General features: G+C 36.8%; 1 protein-coding gene across 1 annotated transcript in view; it reads left to right on the top strand.

Moving 5' to 3' along the window:
- The window catches only part of GHSR (growth hormone secretagogue receptor), a 33,322-nt gene extending 15,940 nt beyond the window's left edge, over positions 1-17,382 (top strand). The window contains exon 2 of the mRNA XM_053711822.1: positions 16,738-17,382. Coding sequence (XP_053567797.1) covers positions 16,738-17,042 — 305 coding nt within the window. The 3' untranslated portion in view covers positions 17,043-17,382. The remainder of the gene's footprint in view (positions 1-16,737) is intronic.
- Positions 17,383-18,108: the final 726 nt, after the last annotated feature.

Raw genomic sequence — 18,108 nt, 5'->3', positions numbered from 1 at the left:
CTAATCTGCCTCCCCCAACGTCGCGGCAATCTAACTACAAGTATTAACCCCTAATCTGCCGACCCGATATCGCCGCCGCCTACATTATAGCTATTAACCCCTAATCTGCTGTCCCTAACACCGCCGACCCCTACATTATAGTTATTAACCCCTAATCTGCCTCCCCCAACGTCGCCACAATCTAACTACAAGTATTAACCCCTAATCTGCCGACCGCAAATCGCCGCCACTATAATAAATGTATTAACCCCTAAACCGCCGCACTCCCGCCTCGCAAACACTATAATACATTTTATTAACCCCTAATCTGCCCTCCCTAACATCGCCGCCACCTACCTACAATTATTAACCCCTAATCTCCCGCCCCCAACGTCGCCGCTACTATAATAAGGTTATTAACCCCTAAACCTAAGTCTAACCCTAACACTAACACCCCCTAACTTAAATATAATTTAAATAAAACGAAATAAGTTTACTATAGTTAAATAAATGAATCCTATTTAAAACTAAAGACTTACCTGTAAAATAAACCCTAATATAGCTACAATATAACTAATAGTTACATTGTAGCTATTTTAGGATTTATTTTTATTTTACAGGCAACTTTGTATTTATTTTAACTAGGTACAATAGTTATTAAATAGTTAATAACTATTTAATAACTACCTAGCTAAAATAAATACAAATTTACCTGTAAAATAAATCATAACCTAAGTTACAATTACACCTAACACTACACTATCATTAAATTAACTAAATAAATGAATCCTATATAAAACTAAAGACTTACCTGTAAAATAAACCCTAAGATAGCTGCAATATAACTAATAGTTACATTGTAGCTATTTTAGCATTTATATTTATTTTACAGGCAACTTTGTATTTATTTTAACTAGGTACAAAAGCTATTAAATAGTTATTGACTAATTAATAGCTACCTAGTTAAAATAATTACAAAATTAGCTGTAAAATAAATCCTAACCTAAGTTACAATTAAACCTAACACTACACTGTCATTAAATAAATTAACTACAAGTACCTACAATTATCTACAATTAAATAAACTAAAGTACAAAAACCCCCCACTAAATTACAAAAAAAAAAAAAACACTAAATTACAAAAAATAAAAAAATATTACAAGAATTTTAAACTAATTACACCTAATCTAAGCCCCCTAATAAAATAACAAAGCCCCCCAAAATAAAAAAAATGCCCTACCCTATACTAAATTACAAAAGTTAACAGCTCTATTACCTTACCAGCCCTGAACAGGGCCCTTTGCGGGGCATGCCCCAAAGAAAACAGCTCTTTTGCCTGTAAAAAAAAAACACAATCCCCCCCCCCCACATTACAACCCACCACCCACATACCCCTACTCTAACCCAAACCCCCCTTAAATAAACCTAACACTACCCCCCTGAAGATCTCCCTACCTTGAGTCGTGTTCACCCAGCCGGGCCGAAGTCTTCATCCGATGGGGCAGAAGAGGACATCCAGACCGGCAGAAGTCTTCATCCAAGCGGGGCAAGAAGAGGTCTTCCATCCATCATACAAGTACCAAAATACAAACAAACACTAAATTACCAAAAATAATAAAATATTACAATAATTTTAAACTAATTACACCTAATCTAAGCCCCCGGCTAGCTATTAATATAGCTTCAATATAACTAATAGTTACATTGTAGCTATTTTAGGATTTATATTTATTTTACAGGCAACTTTGTATTTATTTTAACTAGGTACAATAGCTATTAAATAGTTAATAACTATTTAATAACTACCTAGCTAAAATAAATACAAATTTACCTGTAAAATAAATCATAACCTAAGTTACAATTACACCTAACACTACACTATCATTAAATTAACTAAATAAATGAATCCTATATAAAACTAAAGACTTACCTGTAAAATAAACCCTAATATAGCTGCAATATAACTAATAGTTACATTGTAGCTATTTTAGCATTTATATTTATTGTACAGGCAACTTTGTATTTATTTTAACTAGGTTCAATAGCTATTAAATAGATATTGACTATTTAATAGCTACCTAGTTAAAATAATTACAAAATTACCTGTAAAATAAATCCTAACCTAAGTTACAATTAAACCTAACACTACACTATCATTAAATAAATTAACTACAAGTACCTACAATTAAATACAATTAAAAAAACTAAACTAAAGTACAAAAACCCCCCCACTAAATTACAAAAAATAAAAAAATATTACAAGAATTTTAAACTAATTACACCTAATCTAAGCCCCCTAATAAAATAACAAAGCCCCCCAAAATAAAAAAAAATGCCCTACCCTATACTAAATTACAAAAGTTAACAGCTCTATTACCTTACCAGCCCTGAATAGGGCCTTTTGCGGGGCATGCCCCAAAGAAAACAGCTCTTTTGCCTGTAAAAAAAAACACAATACCCCCCCCCCCCCACATTACAACCCACCACCCACATACCCCTACTCTAACCCAAACCCCCCTTAAATAAACCTAACACTACCCCCCTGAAGATCTCCCTACCTTGAGTCGTGTTCACCCAGCCGGGCCGAAGTCTTCATCCGATGGGGCAGAAGAGGACATCCAGACCGGCAGAAGTCTTCATCCAAGCGGGGCAAGAAGAGGTCTTCCATCCATCAGAAAAGTACAAAAAAACAAACAAACACTAAATTAGCAAGAATAATAAAATATTACAATAATTTTAAACTAATTACACCTAATCTAAGCCCCCTACTAGCTATTAATATAGCTACAATATAACTAATAGTTACATTGTAGCTATTTTAGGATTTATATTTATTTTACAGGCAACTTTGTATTTATTTTAACTAGGTACAATAGCTATTAAATAGTTAATAACTATTTAATAACTACCTAGCTAAAATAAATACAAATTTACCTGTAAAATAAACCCTAACCTAAGTTACAATTACACCTAACACTACACTGTCATTAAATTAACTAAATAAATTAATCCTATATAAAACTAAATACTTACCTGTAAAATAAACCCTAATATAGCTACAATATAACTAATAGTTACATTGTAGCTATTTTAGCATTTATATTTATTTTACAGGCAACTTTGTATTTATTTTAACTAGGTACAATAGCTATTAAATAGATATTTACTGTTTAATAGCTACCTAGTTAAAATAATTACAAAATTACCTGTAAAATAAATCCTAACCTAAGTTACTATTAAACCTAACACTACACTATCATTAAATAAATTAACTACAAGTACCTACAATTAAATACAATGAAATAAACTAAACTAAAGTACAAAAAAAAAACAAACACTAAATTACAAAAAATAAAAAAAATTACAAGAATTTTAAACTAATTACACCTAATCTAAGCCCCCTAATAAAATAACAAAGCCCCCCAAAATAAAAAAATGCCCTACCCTATACTAAATTACAAAAGTAATCAGCTCTATTACCTTACCAGCCCTGAACAGGGCCTTTTGCGGGGCATGCCCCAAAGAAAACAGCTCTTTTGCCTGTAAAAAAAAACACAATACCCCCCCCCCCACATTACAACCCACCACCCACATACCCCTACTCTAACCCAAACCCCCCTTAAATAAACCTAACACTACCCCCCTGAAGATCTCTCTACCGTGTCTTCACCCAGCGGGCCGAAGTCTTCATCCGATCGGGCAGAAGAGGACATCCAGACCGGCAGAAGTCTTCATCCAAGCGGGGCAAGAAGAGGTCTTCCATCCATCAGAAGTCTTGATCCAGGCGGCATCTTCTCTGTTCATCCATCGGGAGCGGAGCGGCAGCATCCTGAAGACATCCCACGCAGAGCATCCTCTTCTTTCTTGATCCGACGACTAGGTGACTGTACCTTTAAGTGACGTCATCCAAGATGGCGTCCCTTGAATTCCGATTGGCTGATAGGATTCTATCAGCCAATCGGAATTAAGGTAGGAATTCAATTTACCTGTAGGATTCAATCAGCCAATCAGATTCAAGTTCAATCCGATTGGCTGATCCAATCAGCCAATCAGATTGAGCTCGCATTCTATTGGCTGATCGGAACAGCCAATAGAATGCGAGGTCAATCTGATTGGCTGATTCCATCAGCCAATCGGATTGAACTTGAATCTGATTGGCTGATTAAATCAGCCAATCAGATTTTTCCTACCTTAATTCCGATTGGCTGATAGAATCCTATCAGCCAATCGGAATTCAAGGGACGCCATCTTGGATGACGTCACTTAAAGGTACAGTCACCTAGTCGTCGGATCAAGAAAGAAGAGGATGCTCTGCGTGGGATGTCTTCAGGATGCTGCCGCTCCGCTCCCGATGGATGAACAGAGAAGATGCCGCCTGGATCAAGACTTCTGATGGATGGAAGACCTCTTCTTGCCCCGCTTGGATGAAGACTTCTGCCGGTCTGGATGTCCTCTTCTGCCCGATCGGATGAAGACTTCGGCCCGCTGGGTGAAGACACGGTAGAGAGATCTTCAGGGGGGTAGTGTTAGGTTTATTTAAGGGGGGTTTGGGTTAGAGTAGGGGTATGTGGGTGGTGGGTTGTAATGTGGGGGGGGGTATTGTGTTTTTTTTTACAGGCAAAAGAGCTGTTTTCTTTGGGGCATGCCCCGCAAAAGGCCCTGTTCAGGGCTGGTAAGGTAATAGAGCTGATTACTTTTGTAATTTAGTATAGGGTAGGGCATTTTTTTATTTTGGGGGGCTTTGTTATTTTATTAGGGGGCTTAGATTAGGTGTAATTAGTTTAAAATTCTTGTAATTTTTTTTATTTTTTGTAATTTAGTGTTTGTTTTTTTTGTACTTTAGTTTAGTTTATTTCATTGTATTTAATTGTAGGTACTTGTAGTTAATTTATTTAATGATAGTGTAGTGTTAGGTTTAATAGTAACTTAGGTTAGGATTTATTTTACAGGTAATTTTGTAATTATTTTAACTAGGTAGCTATTAAACAGTAAATATCTATTTAATAGCTATTGTACCTAGTTAAAATAAATACAAAGTTGCCTGTAAAATAAATATAAATGCTAAAATAGCTACAATGTAACTATTAGTTATATTGTAGCTATATTAGGGTTTATTTTACAGGTAAGTATTTAGTTTTATATAGGATTAATTTATTTAGTTAATTTAATGACAGTGTAGTGTTAGGTGTAATTGTAACTTAGGTTAGGGTTTATTTTACAGGTAAATTTGTATTTATTTTAGCTAGGTAGTTATTAAATAGTTATTAACTATTTAATAGCTATTGTACCTAGTTAAAATAAATACAAAGTTGCCTGTAAAATAAATATAAATCCTAAAATAGCTACAATGTAACTATTAGTTATATTGTAGCTATATTAATAGCTAGTAGGGGGCTTAGATTAGGTGTAATTAGTTTAAAATTATTGTAATATTTTATTATTTTTGCTAATTTAGTGTTTGTTTGTTTTTTTGTACTTTTCTGATGGATGGAAGACCTCTTCTTGCCCCGCTTGGATGAAGACTTCTGCCGGTCTGGATGTCCTCTTCTGCCCCATCGGATGAAGACTTCGGCCTGGCTGGGTGAACACGACTCAAGGTAGGGAGATCTTCAGGGGGGTAGTGTTAGGTTTATTTAAGGGGGGTTTGGGTTAGAGTAGGGGTATGTGGGTGGTGAGTTGTAATGTGGGGGGGGGATTGTGTTTTTTTTTTACAGGCAAAAGAGCTGTTTTCTTTGGGGCATGCCCCGCAAAGGGCCCTGTTCAGGGCTGGTAAGGTAATAGAGCTGTTAACTTTTGTAATTTAGTATAGGGTAGGGCATTTTTTTTTATTTTGGGGGGCTTTGTTATTTTATTAGGGGGCTTAGATTAGGTGTAATTAGTTTAAAATTCTTGTAATATTTTTTTATTTTTTGTAATTTAGTGTTTTTTTATTTTTTGTAATTTAGTGGGGGGGTTTTGTACTTTAGTTTATTTAATTGTAGATAATTGTAGGTACTTGTAGTTAATTTATTTAATGATAGTGTAGTGTTAGGTTTTATTGTAACTTAGGTTAGGATTTATTTTACAGGTAATTTTGTAATTATTTTAACTAGGTAGCTATTAATTAGTCAATAACTATTTAATAGCTATTGTACCTAGTTAAAATAAATACAAAGTTGCCTGTAAAATAAATATAAATGCTAAAATAGCTACAATGTAACTATTAGTTATATTGCAGCTATCTTAGGGTTTATTTTACAGGTAAGTATTTAGTTTTAAATAGGAATAATTTATTAAAGTATAGTGTAGTGTTAGGTGTAATTGTAACTTAGGTTAGGATTTATTTTACAGGTAAATTTGTATTTATTTTAGCTAGGTAGTTATTAAATAGTTATTAACTATTTAATAACTATTGTACCTAGTTAAAATAAATACAAAGTTGCCTGTAAAATAAAAATAAATCCTAAAATAGCTACAATGTAACTATTAGTTATATTGCAGCTATCTTAGGGTTTATTTTACAGGTAAGTCTTTAGTTTTAAATAGGATTCATTTATTTAACTATAGTAAATTTATTTCGTTTTATTTAAATTATATTTAAGTTAGGGGGTGTTAGTGTTAGGGTTAGACTTAGGTTTAGGGGTTAATAACCTTATTATAGTAGCGGCGACGTTGGGGGCGGGAGATTAGGGGTTAATAATTGTAGGTAGGTGGCGGCGATGTTAGGGATGGCAGATTAGGGGTTAATAAAATGTATTATAGTGTTTGCGAGGCGGGAGTGCGGCGGTTTAGGGGTTAATACATTTATTATAGTTGCGGCGATTTGCGGTCGGCAGATTAGGGGTTAATACTTGTAGTTAGATTGTGGCGACGTTGGGGGGGGCAGATTAGGGGTTAATAACTATAATGTAGGGGTCGGCGGTGTTAGGGACAGCAGATTAGGGGTTAATAGCTATAATGTAGGCGGCGATATCGGGTCGGCAGATTAGGGGTTAATACTTGTAGTTAGATTGCGGCGACGTTGGGGGGGGCAGATTAGGGGCTAATAACTATAATGTAGGGGTCGGCGATGTTAGGTACAGCAGATTAGGGGCTAATAGCTATAATGTAGGCGGCGGCGATATCGGGTCGGCAGATTAGGGGTTAATACTTGTAGTTAGATTGCGGCGACGTTGGGGGGGCAGATTAGGGGTTAATAACTATAATGTAGGGGTCGGCGGTGTTAGGGACAGCAGATTAGGGGTTAATAGCTATAATGTAGGCGGCGGCGATATTCGGTCGGCAGATTAGGGGTTAATACTTGTAGTTAGATTGCGGCGACGTTGGGGGGGGCAGATTAGGGGTTAATAACTATAATGTAGGGGTCGGCGGTGTTAGGGACAGCAGATTAGGGGTTAATAGTTATAATGTAGGTGGCGGCGATATTCGGTCGGCAGATTAGGGGTTAATAAAATAATGCAGGTGTCAGCGATAGCGGGGGCAGCAGATTAGGGGTTAATAAGTGTAAGGTTAGGGGTGTTTAGAGACTCGGGGTACATGTTAGGGTGTTAGGTGCAGACTTAGTGTTTCCCCATAGGAAACAATGGGGCTGCGGTGTTAGTTTTTTTTCAGCCGAAACTCCCATTGTTTCCTATGGGGAAATGCCGAATTTTAACGAGCTAATTCGGATTTATTCGGAGATACGGCAGCTATTTCGGATTCATTCGGTAGATTCAGAAGTATTTTAATTCGGAAATCCGAATCGATCCGAATCTCCGAATTTACCGAATTTACCGAATTTCCGAATTAATCCGAAATGAACCGCACATGTCTAATAAAAATTCTATTGTAGACTGTCCCTTTAAGGAACATGAGCTACCGTATGGGACTTGGGTAGCTGCGCTAAAGCATTTGTTCTGGTACAGTTGTAAAAAGACCATTGGTGATAAACAGCAGTTTGAGTGAGGGAAAGACTGACTTACAGAAGAACATATCCTGTATCCTGCAGCCTACAAGGATAAAGAGGTTGTAGGAATAAGTCCTTCTCTCCAGTGGATATACATGATGGCACAGCACCTGCTGTTTACATACCAGCAAACCCTCACAAATGCAATGAGAAGAGATCTGTTTGCTATAGCTAACATTGTGCATGTTATATTCTTATATGTTCTATGTTTATTTCATCTATTTAAATAAAGATTTGAAATACAGTCTAACGTATAAGAAACATACAACTAGAATATGAAACAGAAGGTTGGGGAAGCCAGTCAGTGTGGTAAATGAGTGGATGGGGGGCAAATGTAATTGCATGATTTTTATTAGATCAGGAGAATGTTTAATGGCAAAATATGGAAATCTGTTAGAAGCAGTAGTGTGAGAGAGGTTGTGCTTATTCTGTTCTTGCAGTCTAATCAATTGAGGGAGCTGTTAAAGGGTTGTTATACATTATAATACATCAGGATGGGAGAAGTAGGTAGGATGCAAGAAAATTCTGGATTTTGGTAAAGAGACATAAAATGTTTTATATGCATCATTAATCACGGCATTGCAAAAGATTTGCATGCAGAATAAATATTTTTTAAAAGTCATTTTTAAGCACAATCTGCATCATGTTGTAGTCCATGGACACACCTTTTGAACAGCTTTTTCAGCTTGAGCTCATCTCCATTACTGTGGCCAAATAGGGACTGATACAAATGAGCTCCTGCCCATATCAACCAACGACTATGCAGCATTTAAGAGGGGTCAGAGATCTGCTTTCCACAGAATGCACAGCTTCGAATGTGTGTAAGACAGCTTGCTTGTGTATCTGTAAATAAGAGTGATTGATTTATGGAATAAACTTCCTCAAGAGGTAGTAGCGAAAAACACTGTGGGGGACTTTAAAAATGCATGGGACAAGCATAAGGCTACTGTTAGGTAATATCGGCAGACTTGCTGGGCCTATGGCTCTTATCTGCCGTCAATATCTATGTTTCTAAATCTCAGTGTTGAAGCATAATACTCATTTTCCCAGCACCTATTATTTGAATGAATAAATAGATGAAAAATGACATCTAATTTACCACGCTGCTGTTTTTTATTGTGTGCTTGAAGCTCTCTTCAGAGCTGTTCTGTTAACAGATTGCAGGTAATGGTTAGCGATGGTTCTTTCTTTTACTCTGGTTTATGCTGTATTACAGCTCACATATCCTTGCACCCTGTGACAGAAGTGGTGAATATTTACAAATTCACAGCTCAGTTGCGCACTTCTGGGTAGCACACACAATACAGAACAGGAGATTTGTTTTTATACACAGTTTAAGTTACATAACATATATAAATATGCCTAACCACATGAATAATCCAGAGTAATACAGTCACAGAAATGTAAAGCCCCCAACCTGAATCATGCACACAAACCCAGTGCCCATTACTGCTGTCACAAAATGCCAACATCACTGATCTATGAATGTGCACCGCTTCTGTCACAGAATGCAAGAATACACAGGGGTAGATTTACTATATGTTTAGTGGACATAATACGCTATAGCCAATCATGTCCACTCGACATCACTAAATACAGACAGCATACGCTGGCGGCATTTATCACTGCACAAGCATTTCTAGTGAAATGTTTGTGCAATTCCGCCCCCTGCTCACTGGTGGCCAATCGGCTGCTAGCAGCGGCTGTCAATCATCCCAATCGGATCGGGATAATGTCATTCCACCTAAAAGGTGGCGAACAGGTTAAGGGGCAGCGATCTTACGACCGCCGCTTCCTAACTTCTGTTTCAGCCGAGCCTGAAACGAGGGGCCTCTGAAGCAGAAGTTACTGTTTCATAAATCGAGCCCATAAGCTTAAATATGGCCGCGCCCAGTATGAATATGTGGCGCTTGAACAACCAGCACCAGTAAGGGGTCTAATAAGGGAACTGCTTTGAAGAGAGCTGATGGTGAAGTCAGATAAACCGTAGCATGGTGAGTAGCAACCATGTTATTGCAGCAGTGCTCAGCAGCTTACTGTCCCTTTAATTTACTAGACAAGTGTATTTTATAAATAGATGAAATAAACAAATATGATTTCAGTTACAGTTAACATCACTTATGCTGCACATCATGACCCACACAAAACAACTTCTGGTGCCTGATTCCCTAGATCTCACTCACAGGGAGTGAAATATGATGCTAACCTAGGTAGACTTCACTCAATTTAGTACAAATAAAGGGGAGGGCAGTGGACTGCTTTCCATAGAAAGTAATGAAGCTGTCTGCGGTCATTGATTAATGTGGAACACGTGGCTGATTAGTCTCATGTGGGTAACGCCTCTACTGTGCTGCTTCATGATATTTTTATTCAGAAGGTTCCACTCATTTTTGAGGAACATTTAAGTCCAGAAAATATTTTGTGTTTTCATTCATATGAAGACACCTTCCAGGGAAAAATGGTTCAGTTGGATGTCTATAGAAACTGCAATTTCTGTACTAGGGATTCAGGTTTGAATCTTCCCAGGACAGCTCATCCAAGGTAAATACATTGAGCTCAATTAAAGAAACATATATGTGTGGATAAAGAAAAATACCATGCTAGACCATTTTATTATTGCACTGTTGTTTGCATGTAACTGTGTTTAATTCATGTAAAGGGGCTAAACACATTAAAGTCAACTGCAGAACAACAGTGCTCTTCTGGAAGATAGTTAAACACATCTGGTGAATCAATGACAAGGGAAACATTTGTGCACCAGCTAGCTCACAGCAGTGCAATTACTACTGCTGAGGATAAGCTTTTCAACAAAGGAAATCAGGAGAACAAAGCACATAACAGAAGTGAATTTAAATGTTTCTTAAAATGATATGCTCCATTTGAAAGTTTGGTTTTGCCTTTCATGGGTTATAATAGCTATTATTTATCAATTGCTTAATACCCAAGACATGCACTAAAACACTGAGGACTCTATTCATAAATAAAGGAATAGCAGTGGAATTGTAGGCTATTTGAAATCTTTTATTAAAGGGACAGTCTGGTCAAAATAAAACTTTCATGATTCAGATAGGGCATGTAATTTTAAACAAATTTCCAATTTACTTTTGTCATCAAATTCGCTTTGTTCTTTTGGTATTCTTTGTTGAAAGCTAAACCTACGTAGCGTCATATGCAGATTTCTAAGTCCTTGAAGGTCGCCTCTGCATTATGACAGTTTTTCACAGCTAGACAGCGCTACTTCATGTGTGCCATATAGATAACATTGTGCTCATGCCCGTGGAGTTACTTATGAGTCAGAACTGATTGACTGAAATGCAAGTCTGTCAAAAGAACTGAGATAAGGGGGCAGTCTGCAGAGGTTTAGATACAAGGCAATCACAGAGGTAAAAAGTGTATTTATATAACTGTGTTGGTTGTACAAAACTGGAGAATGGGTAATAAAGGGATTATCTATGTTTCCCTTTAACTATGCAAAAGTAAGAGCTAAACCCAGGGAGTATCTCCTGCAAGAATGCCCAGTTAATGCGGCATACAATTTACCTGCCATTTACTTCTTAATGAATAGAGCCCTGAGCCTCTTTGAGTAAGAGAAAGTAATATATATATATTATAAATTTACCATTATACCATAATAAAGCGTTTGTTATTCACTCCTTTCAACCTAGTTTTTAGGTGCTCCTAGCATGCCAGATTTTAAAAATGTTTTAAAAGTATAATGTGCATGAGATTTTGAAACCCAAAAATATTCTTTTGTGATTCAGACAGAGCATTTGAGTTTAAAAAAAAAATCTAATTTACTTCTATTATCAAATGTGCTTCATTCACTTGGTATTCTTTGTTGAAGAGATACCTGGGTGTGCATCTGGAGTACTACATGGCAGAAAATAGTAATGTTATCTAGTGCTCTTGCAATTAAATAACATTCTTGCAAATCTGCTGTCATATAGTGCTCCAAAAATGGACCGCTCCTAAGCTTATGTCCTTGCTTTTCAACAAATTATACCAAAAGAAAGAAGAAAAATTGTTAACAGAATTAAATAGAAAGTTGTTTAAAACCGCATGCCCTATCTGAAGCATGAAATAAAAATTTGGGGGTTAATATCCCTTTAAACCTGTTTAAAAAAATTATGAAAAAAGCTTGATTTAAAGGGACAGTAAACACCAAAAATGTTATTGTTTAAAAAGATAGATAATCCCTTTATTTACCATTTCCCAGTTTTGCATAACCAACACTGATATTAATTACTTTTTACCTCTGTGATTTCCTTTTATCTAAGCTTCTGCAGACTGCCCCTTATTTCAGTTCTTTTGACAGACTTGAATTGCAGGCATTTTTTTTCATGATTCAGATAGAGTAAACATTTATAAATCATTCCCCCAATTGCTTCTATTATTCATTTTGCTTTATTCTATTGGTATCCTATCTTAAAGAAACAGTAAGGCACTCCTACGAGCTAGCTGAATCATGGGTTTTGCTGAAGAACAGTAGTTACCTGGCAAAATATTTATTTTCTTTCTACAGAGGGGCACCTCTAGTTTATAGTATAACCGCTAAAAGCTTGTATGAGTCATTCATTCTAATATGTGCAGCCACCAATCGGCAGCTGATTCCCAGCTCCTGAGCCTACCTAGGTATGCTTTTCAACAAACGATAACAATAGAACAAAGCAAATTACATAAAAGAAGTCAATTGAAAAATTGTTTAAACTTGTATGCCCTATCTGAATCATGAAATAATTTTTTTGGGTTCATGTCCATTTAATCTAAGATCCCTTACTAAACCCAGATTTCTAAATCCCCTCATTTGAAAGAGAATCATTTGCCCTTTCAGATGATGGTGGTCTTGGAAAGCCATAAGCCACAAAAAATATATAAAAAAAAAAAGTACATACATAAAACAACATACTGGATTTTGCTGAAGAACAGTTACCTGGCAAAATATTGCTTTTGTTTCTATAGAGGGGCACCTCTAGTTTATGGTATAACCGCTAAAAGCTTGTATGGGTCATACATTCTACTATCTACTCAAAGACAATTTAGTAAGAAAATATAAGTATCAACAGTTGGCACCTGACACTCACCTAGATTACGAGTTTTGCGCTAAACAGGGTGCGAAACTACTTCAAAAAAAGTTGCATTATTTCATTCTCCATAGCGCTGCCATTGCGAGTTACTGGAAAGCCTCATTGTGCGTGCGATATGGTGGCATTAAGCTCCATACCGCACAAAATCCAAGGACTGATTTAGCGTGGTCGTGCACGCTTTCCTCCATAAACATCAATGGGGAGGGAGTGTTAGAAAAAAACACCTGAAGTGGAATGAAAAATCTCCGTAAAGCAGATACATTGATGTCTATGGGGGAAAAAAGTTACGTTTAAACCTAACACCCTAACATAAACTCCAAGTCTATACACCCCTAATCCGACACCTAAATAAAGTTATTAACCCCTAATCCGCCGCTCCTGACATCGCAGACACCTAAATAAAGTTATTAACCCCTAATCCGGCGCTCCCCGACATCGCCGACACTAATAAAAGCTATAAACCCCTAATCCGCCGCTCCCCGACATCACTGCCACTAAATTATATGATTATCCTTAAACCTCCAGCCCCCAACATTGCCGCTACTAAATTAACCTATTAACCCTTAAACCTCCGGCCACTTACATCGCCGCCTAACACCCCCCTAACTTTTAATTAAAATTACAATATAACTATCTTAAAATAAATAAAAACTTACCTGTGAAATAAAAATAAATCTAACATTAAACTATAAATTAAACTAACGTTACTATTCTAATAAAATACCATTTAAAAACCTAAATTACAAATTTAAAAAAACCTAACACTACTAAAAAATTAAAAAATCTAATTTTACAAAAAATAATAAACACTAAATTACGAAAACTAAAAAACACTAAGCTTACAGAAAATAATAGACTAAATTATCAAAAAAACAAAAAACAAAACAATTACACCTAATCTAATAGCCCTATAAAAATAAAAAAGCACCCCCCAAAATAAAAACACCCCCTAACCTACAATAAACTACCAATTGCCCTTAAAAGGGCCTTTTGTAGGGCATTGCCCTAAGTTAAACAGCTCTTTTATCTGTAAAAAAAATACAAAGTCCCCCCAACAGTAAAACCCACCACCCAACCAACCCCCCAAAATAAAAAAACCTAACTCTAAAAAGTCCTAAACTACCCATTACCATTGTATGGGAATTGCCCTTAAAAGGGCATTCAGCTCTTTTTCACTGCCCTTAAAAGGGCATTCAGCTCTTTTACAAGTGCCCATAACTAATCTAACCCCCCCCCAAAAAAAAAACCTTACACTAACCCCAGAATATCTACTCACGGTTCCTGAAGTCCAGACATCCATCTTTATCCAGGTGGCGAGAAGTCTTCATCCCGACGGTACGGAGCAGAGCTATCCTGGAACTGGATCCCATCCTGCACTGAGCGTCCTCTTCATACGGTCACCGCCGTACACTGAAGTTGAATGCAAGGTAGCCGTTTCAAAATGGCGTACCTTGCATTCCTATTGGCTGATTTGATTCTTTAAATTCAAATCAGCAAATAGGATGAGAGCTACTGAAATCCTATTGGCTTATTTGAACAGCCAATAGGATTTCAGTAGCTCTCATTCTATTGGCTGATTTGAATTTGAAGAATCAAATCACCCAATAGGAATGCAAGGTACGCCATTTTGAAACAGCTACCTTGCATTTAACTTCAGTGTACGACGGTGACCGTATGAAGAGGACGCTCCACGCAGGATAGGATCCACTTCCAGGATAGCTCCACTGCGAGCAGCCGGGATGAAGATAGAAGACGTCCCCGAGATGGATGAAGGTTTCGCCGCCTAGATGAAGATTTCTCGCCTTTTGTATTTTTTTGGGTGGGTTTTTTTTTTAGATTAGGGATGGGCACTTGGAAAAGAGCTGAATGCCCTTTTAAGAGCAGTGAAAAAGAGCTGAATGCCCTTTTAAGGGCAATGCCCATACAAATGTCCCTTTAAGGGCAATGGGTTGTTTAGGATTTTTTAGAGTTAGGTTTTTTTATTTTGGGGGGTTGGTTGGGTGGTGGGTTTTACTGTTGGGGATCTTTGTATTTTTTACAGGTAAAATAACTAATAAACTTAGGGCAATGCCCTACAAAAGGCCCTCTTAAGGGCTATTGGTAGTTTATTATAGGTGGGGTGTTTTTATTTTGGGGGGGGGGGCTTTTTTATTTTTATAGGGATATTAGATTAGGTGTAATTGTTTTTTTTTTTGGATAATTTTGTTTATTATTTTTTGTAAGCTTAATGTTTTTTAGTGTTTATTATTTTTTTGTAATTTTAGATTTTTTTTATTTTTTTCTTAGTGTTAGGTTTTTTAAATTTGTAATTTAGGTTTTTAATTGGTAGTATTTTTTTATTTTATTAGAATAGTAATGTTAGCTTAATTTATAGTTTAATGGTTTATTTTTATTTCACAGCTAAGTTTTTATTTATTTAAGGTAAAATGTAATTTTAATTTAAAGTTAGGGGGGTGTTAGGTTTATGGTTTAATAGTTTAATTTTGTGTTTTGCGATATGGTGGTCTACAGGTTAATAGGTTTAGTTTAGTAGTTACAATGTGGGGGGCTGGAAGTTTAGGGGTTAATACTTTATTATAGTGTTGGGTATGTGGGGGCCCAGCGGTTTAGGGGTTAATATGTTTATTTAGGTGTCGGCGATGTCGGGGAGCGATGGATTGGGGTTAATAACTTTTATTAGTGTTGGCGATGTCGGGGAGCGGCGGTTTAGGGGCTAATATATTTAAATAGTGTTGGGGATGTGGGTGGGAGGCAGATTAGGGGTTAATAACTTTATTTCATAGTCGCAATGTGGGTGGGCGGCAGATTAGGGGTTAATAAGTTTTAAATAGTGTTTGCGATGCGGGAGGGTGGCGGTTAGTGTACTTTGTAACTACTGATCTCAGATCGCGGTATGGATCACGGCAGTATAGGCTATAACGCAAACATTTTAGCCGGACCGCACAACCTGTAACACTTTAGTTATGAGTTTTGTGAAACATGTTTGTTACACAAAATCCATAACTACTGCTCTCAGATGGCGGTATGGCTCATGTCGGTATAGGCTGTAACGCAAGCTTTTTAGCCCGAACGCACAACCTGTAATGCCGGTGCTATGAAAATCCCACACAAAAATGTAATTTGTTGAGTGTGAAATGGACGTTGCGTTACAGGTTAAAATGCCTGCGGTATTGCTATACCAGCACGACTCGTAATATGCGTTCCTGGCCAGTACGCTGGAATGGCCATTTTTCAGCGTTAAAAGCCGTACCGCAACACTTGTAATCTTGCCGTATGCCGTATGTTATTTACTAAAATCTTACCAAAAATATACATTTTGTAACACTTTTGATGCAGTCTTCTGACATCATGAAATATAAATATAATAATGGTATATTTTGAACCTGCTTAACATGCTGGGAAAAAATAACTTTAGTGGATTACACAATGAAATATGACTTACGATAAGGTTTAAATTTAAGCAGCTATAAAGGTCTAACTCAATCTTAGCATGGTGTGTGAAAAGGCAAAACTGTGACGAGGTTAATTAACATCTTAGTTACATATAAAATAAATAAAATACCATCACAGCTACACACATTCGGCACTCATGTGGCAGAGCTGCACAGTTTGAATTCTGAGCTTATTACAAATATTAAAAGATTGTTCAGAAAATAACGCAGTAATATTTTCTAAAGTATGTTAAATCTGTATGGTAGAGCTTGTTATAGACAGATATATGATGCTGACTGTCTTTTCTTTCTTTTTCAGTGGTGGTGGTATTTGCCTTCATTCTTTGCTGGCTGCCTTTTCATGTTGCTCGTTATTTATTTTCCAAGTCCTTTGAAGCTGGATCCTGGGAAATAGCTCTGATTAGCCAGTATTGTAACTTAGTCTCTTTTGTGCTTTTCTACTTAAGTGCAGCTATCAATCCAATTCTCTACAACATTATGTCGAACAAATACCGCGTGGCGGCCTGCAGACTTTTCAGACTAAAGCAGGTTTCACGTAAAGCACCTTACACAACAAATGATGAAAGTTCCCCTGCATGGACAGAATCTAATGTGAGCACGTGAAGCAACGCGACCAAGGGACAAGCTTATTGAAGCCATAATGCAAAACGCTATTGAAACCAACAGCTATGTGTTTAGCCTTTACAGACCCAGATTTATCTCAGGATTTTGTGTTGAAAATAAATATACAAGAATGGGGAAGATATATTTGCACAATGGAACAAGGACTTTTTTATCAACTTAATTTTTCTCATCGCTATGAATGTAATTGGTTAACCATAAAGCCTGCTCAGTCCAGTATTAACAGCAAAGAAATGAAACATTACAATGTTATTAAAAAGGGTCATGGAAGTGAAAAAGTAACTTATGTGATTCAGATAGATAAACCTCCTGATTTTTGCCAGATGTTTTCCTTGATATGGGAGTTTAAGGAGCTGGTGGGCGGGGTTTGAGTGTGAGAGGAGCGAGATCATGTAGAGAGGAGCGGGTTGTGGGCATTTCTGGGCAGGCTGTATGCAGAACATTGGCATGCCCAGGTGGGTTCTGGGCACCCTTAAAAATGGGACTCATCCACCGCCCACATTAATTATTCTACAAGACACTACTTGTGCAATGGCCAATCACATGCAAGCAGGGCCTGACAATTATCCCAAAAGGATCAAGATTATTTAAGTCTGCGATACTTTAGGTGGCGGAGAGGCTAAGTATCTGAGGTCTCGCACAAGCCTGAATCGCTGAGGCCCTAAGCTACATCCTCAGTTTAAAAAATAGGGCCCTATATGACAATTTGCAACAATATATGTAGTACAGGGGTGCCTACACTTTTTTTGTGTTGGAATCTACTTTTCAAATGACCAGCTTAACGAGATCTACTCACTAAATATGGGCCGGCTCCTAAGCTTACATTCCTGCTTTTTCAAATAAAGATACCAAGAGAATGAAGAAAAATTGATAATAGGAGTAAATTAGAAAGTTGTTTAAAATTGCATGTTCTATATCTGAATCATGAAAAAAATAAAATATGTGTTCTCCCTTTAAGGTGGCATGATTTAGCAACACATGGATGTGCAAAAGCATAAAGATACAACAGATTAATCCTGACAACTAAAATAGCACTGATTTTAATTTG

Source organism: Bombina bombina, chromosome 4 (genome assembly GCF_027579735.1).
Source record: "Bombina bombina isolate aBomBom1 chromosome 4, aBomBom1.pri, whole genome shotgun sequence".
Taxonomy (NCBI): Eukaryota; Metazoa; Chordata; class Amphibia; order Anura; family Bombinatoridae; genus Bombina; species Bombina bombina.
The sequence above is the reverse complement of the archived record's forward strand: the minus strand, read 5'-3'. Positions and strand labels throughout refer to the sequence as shown.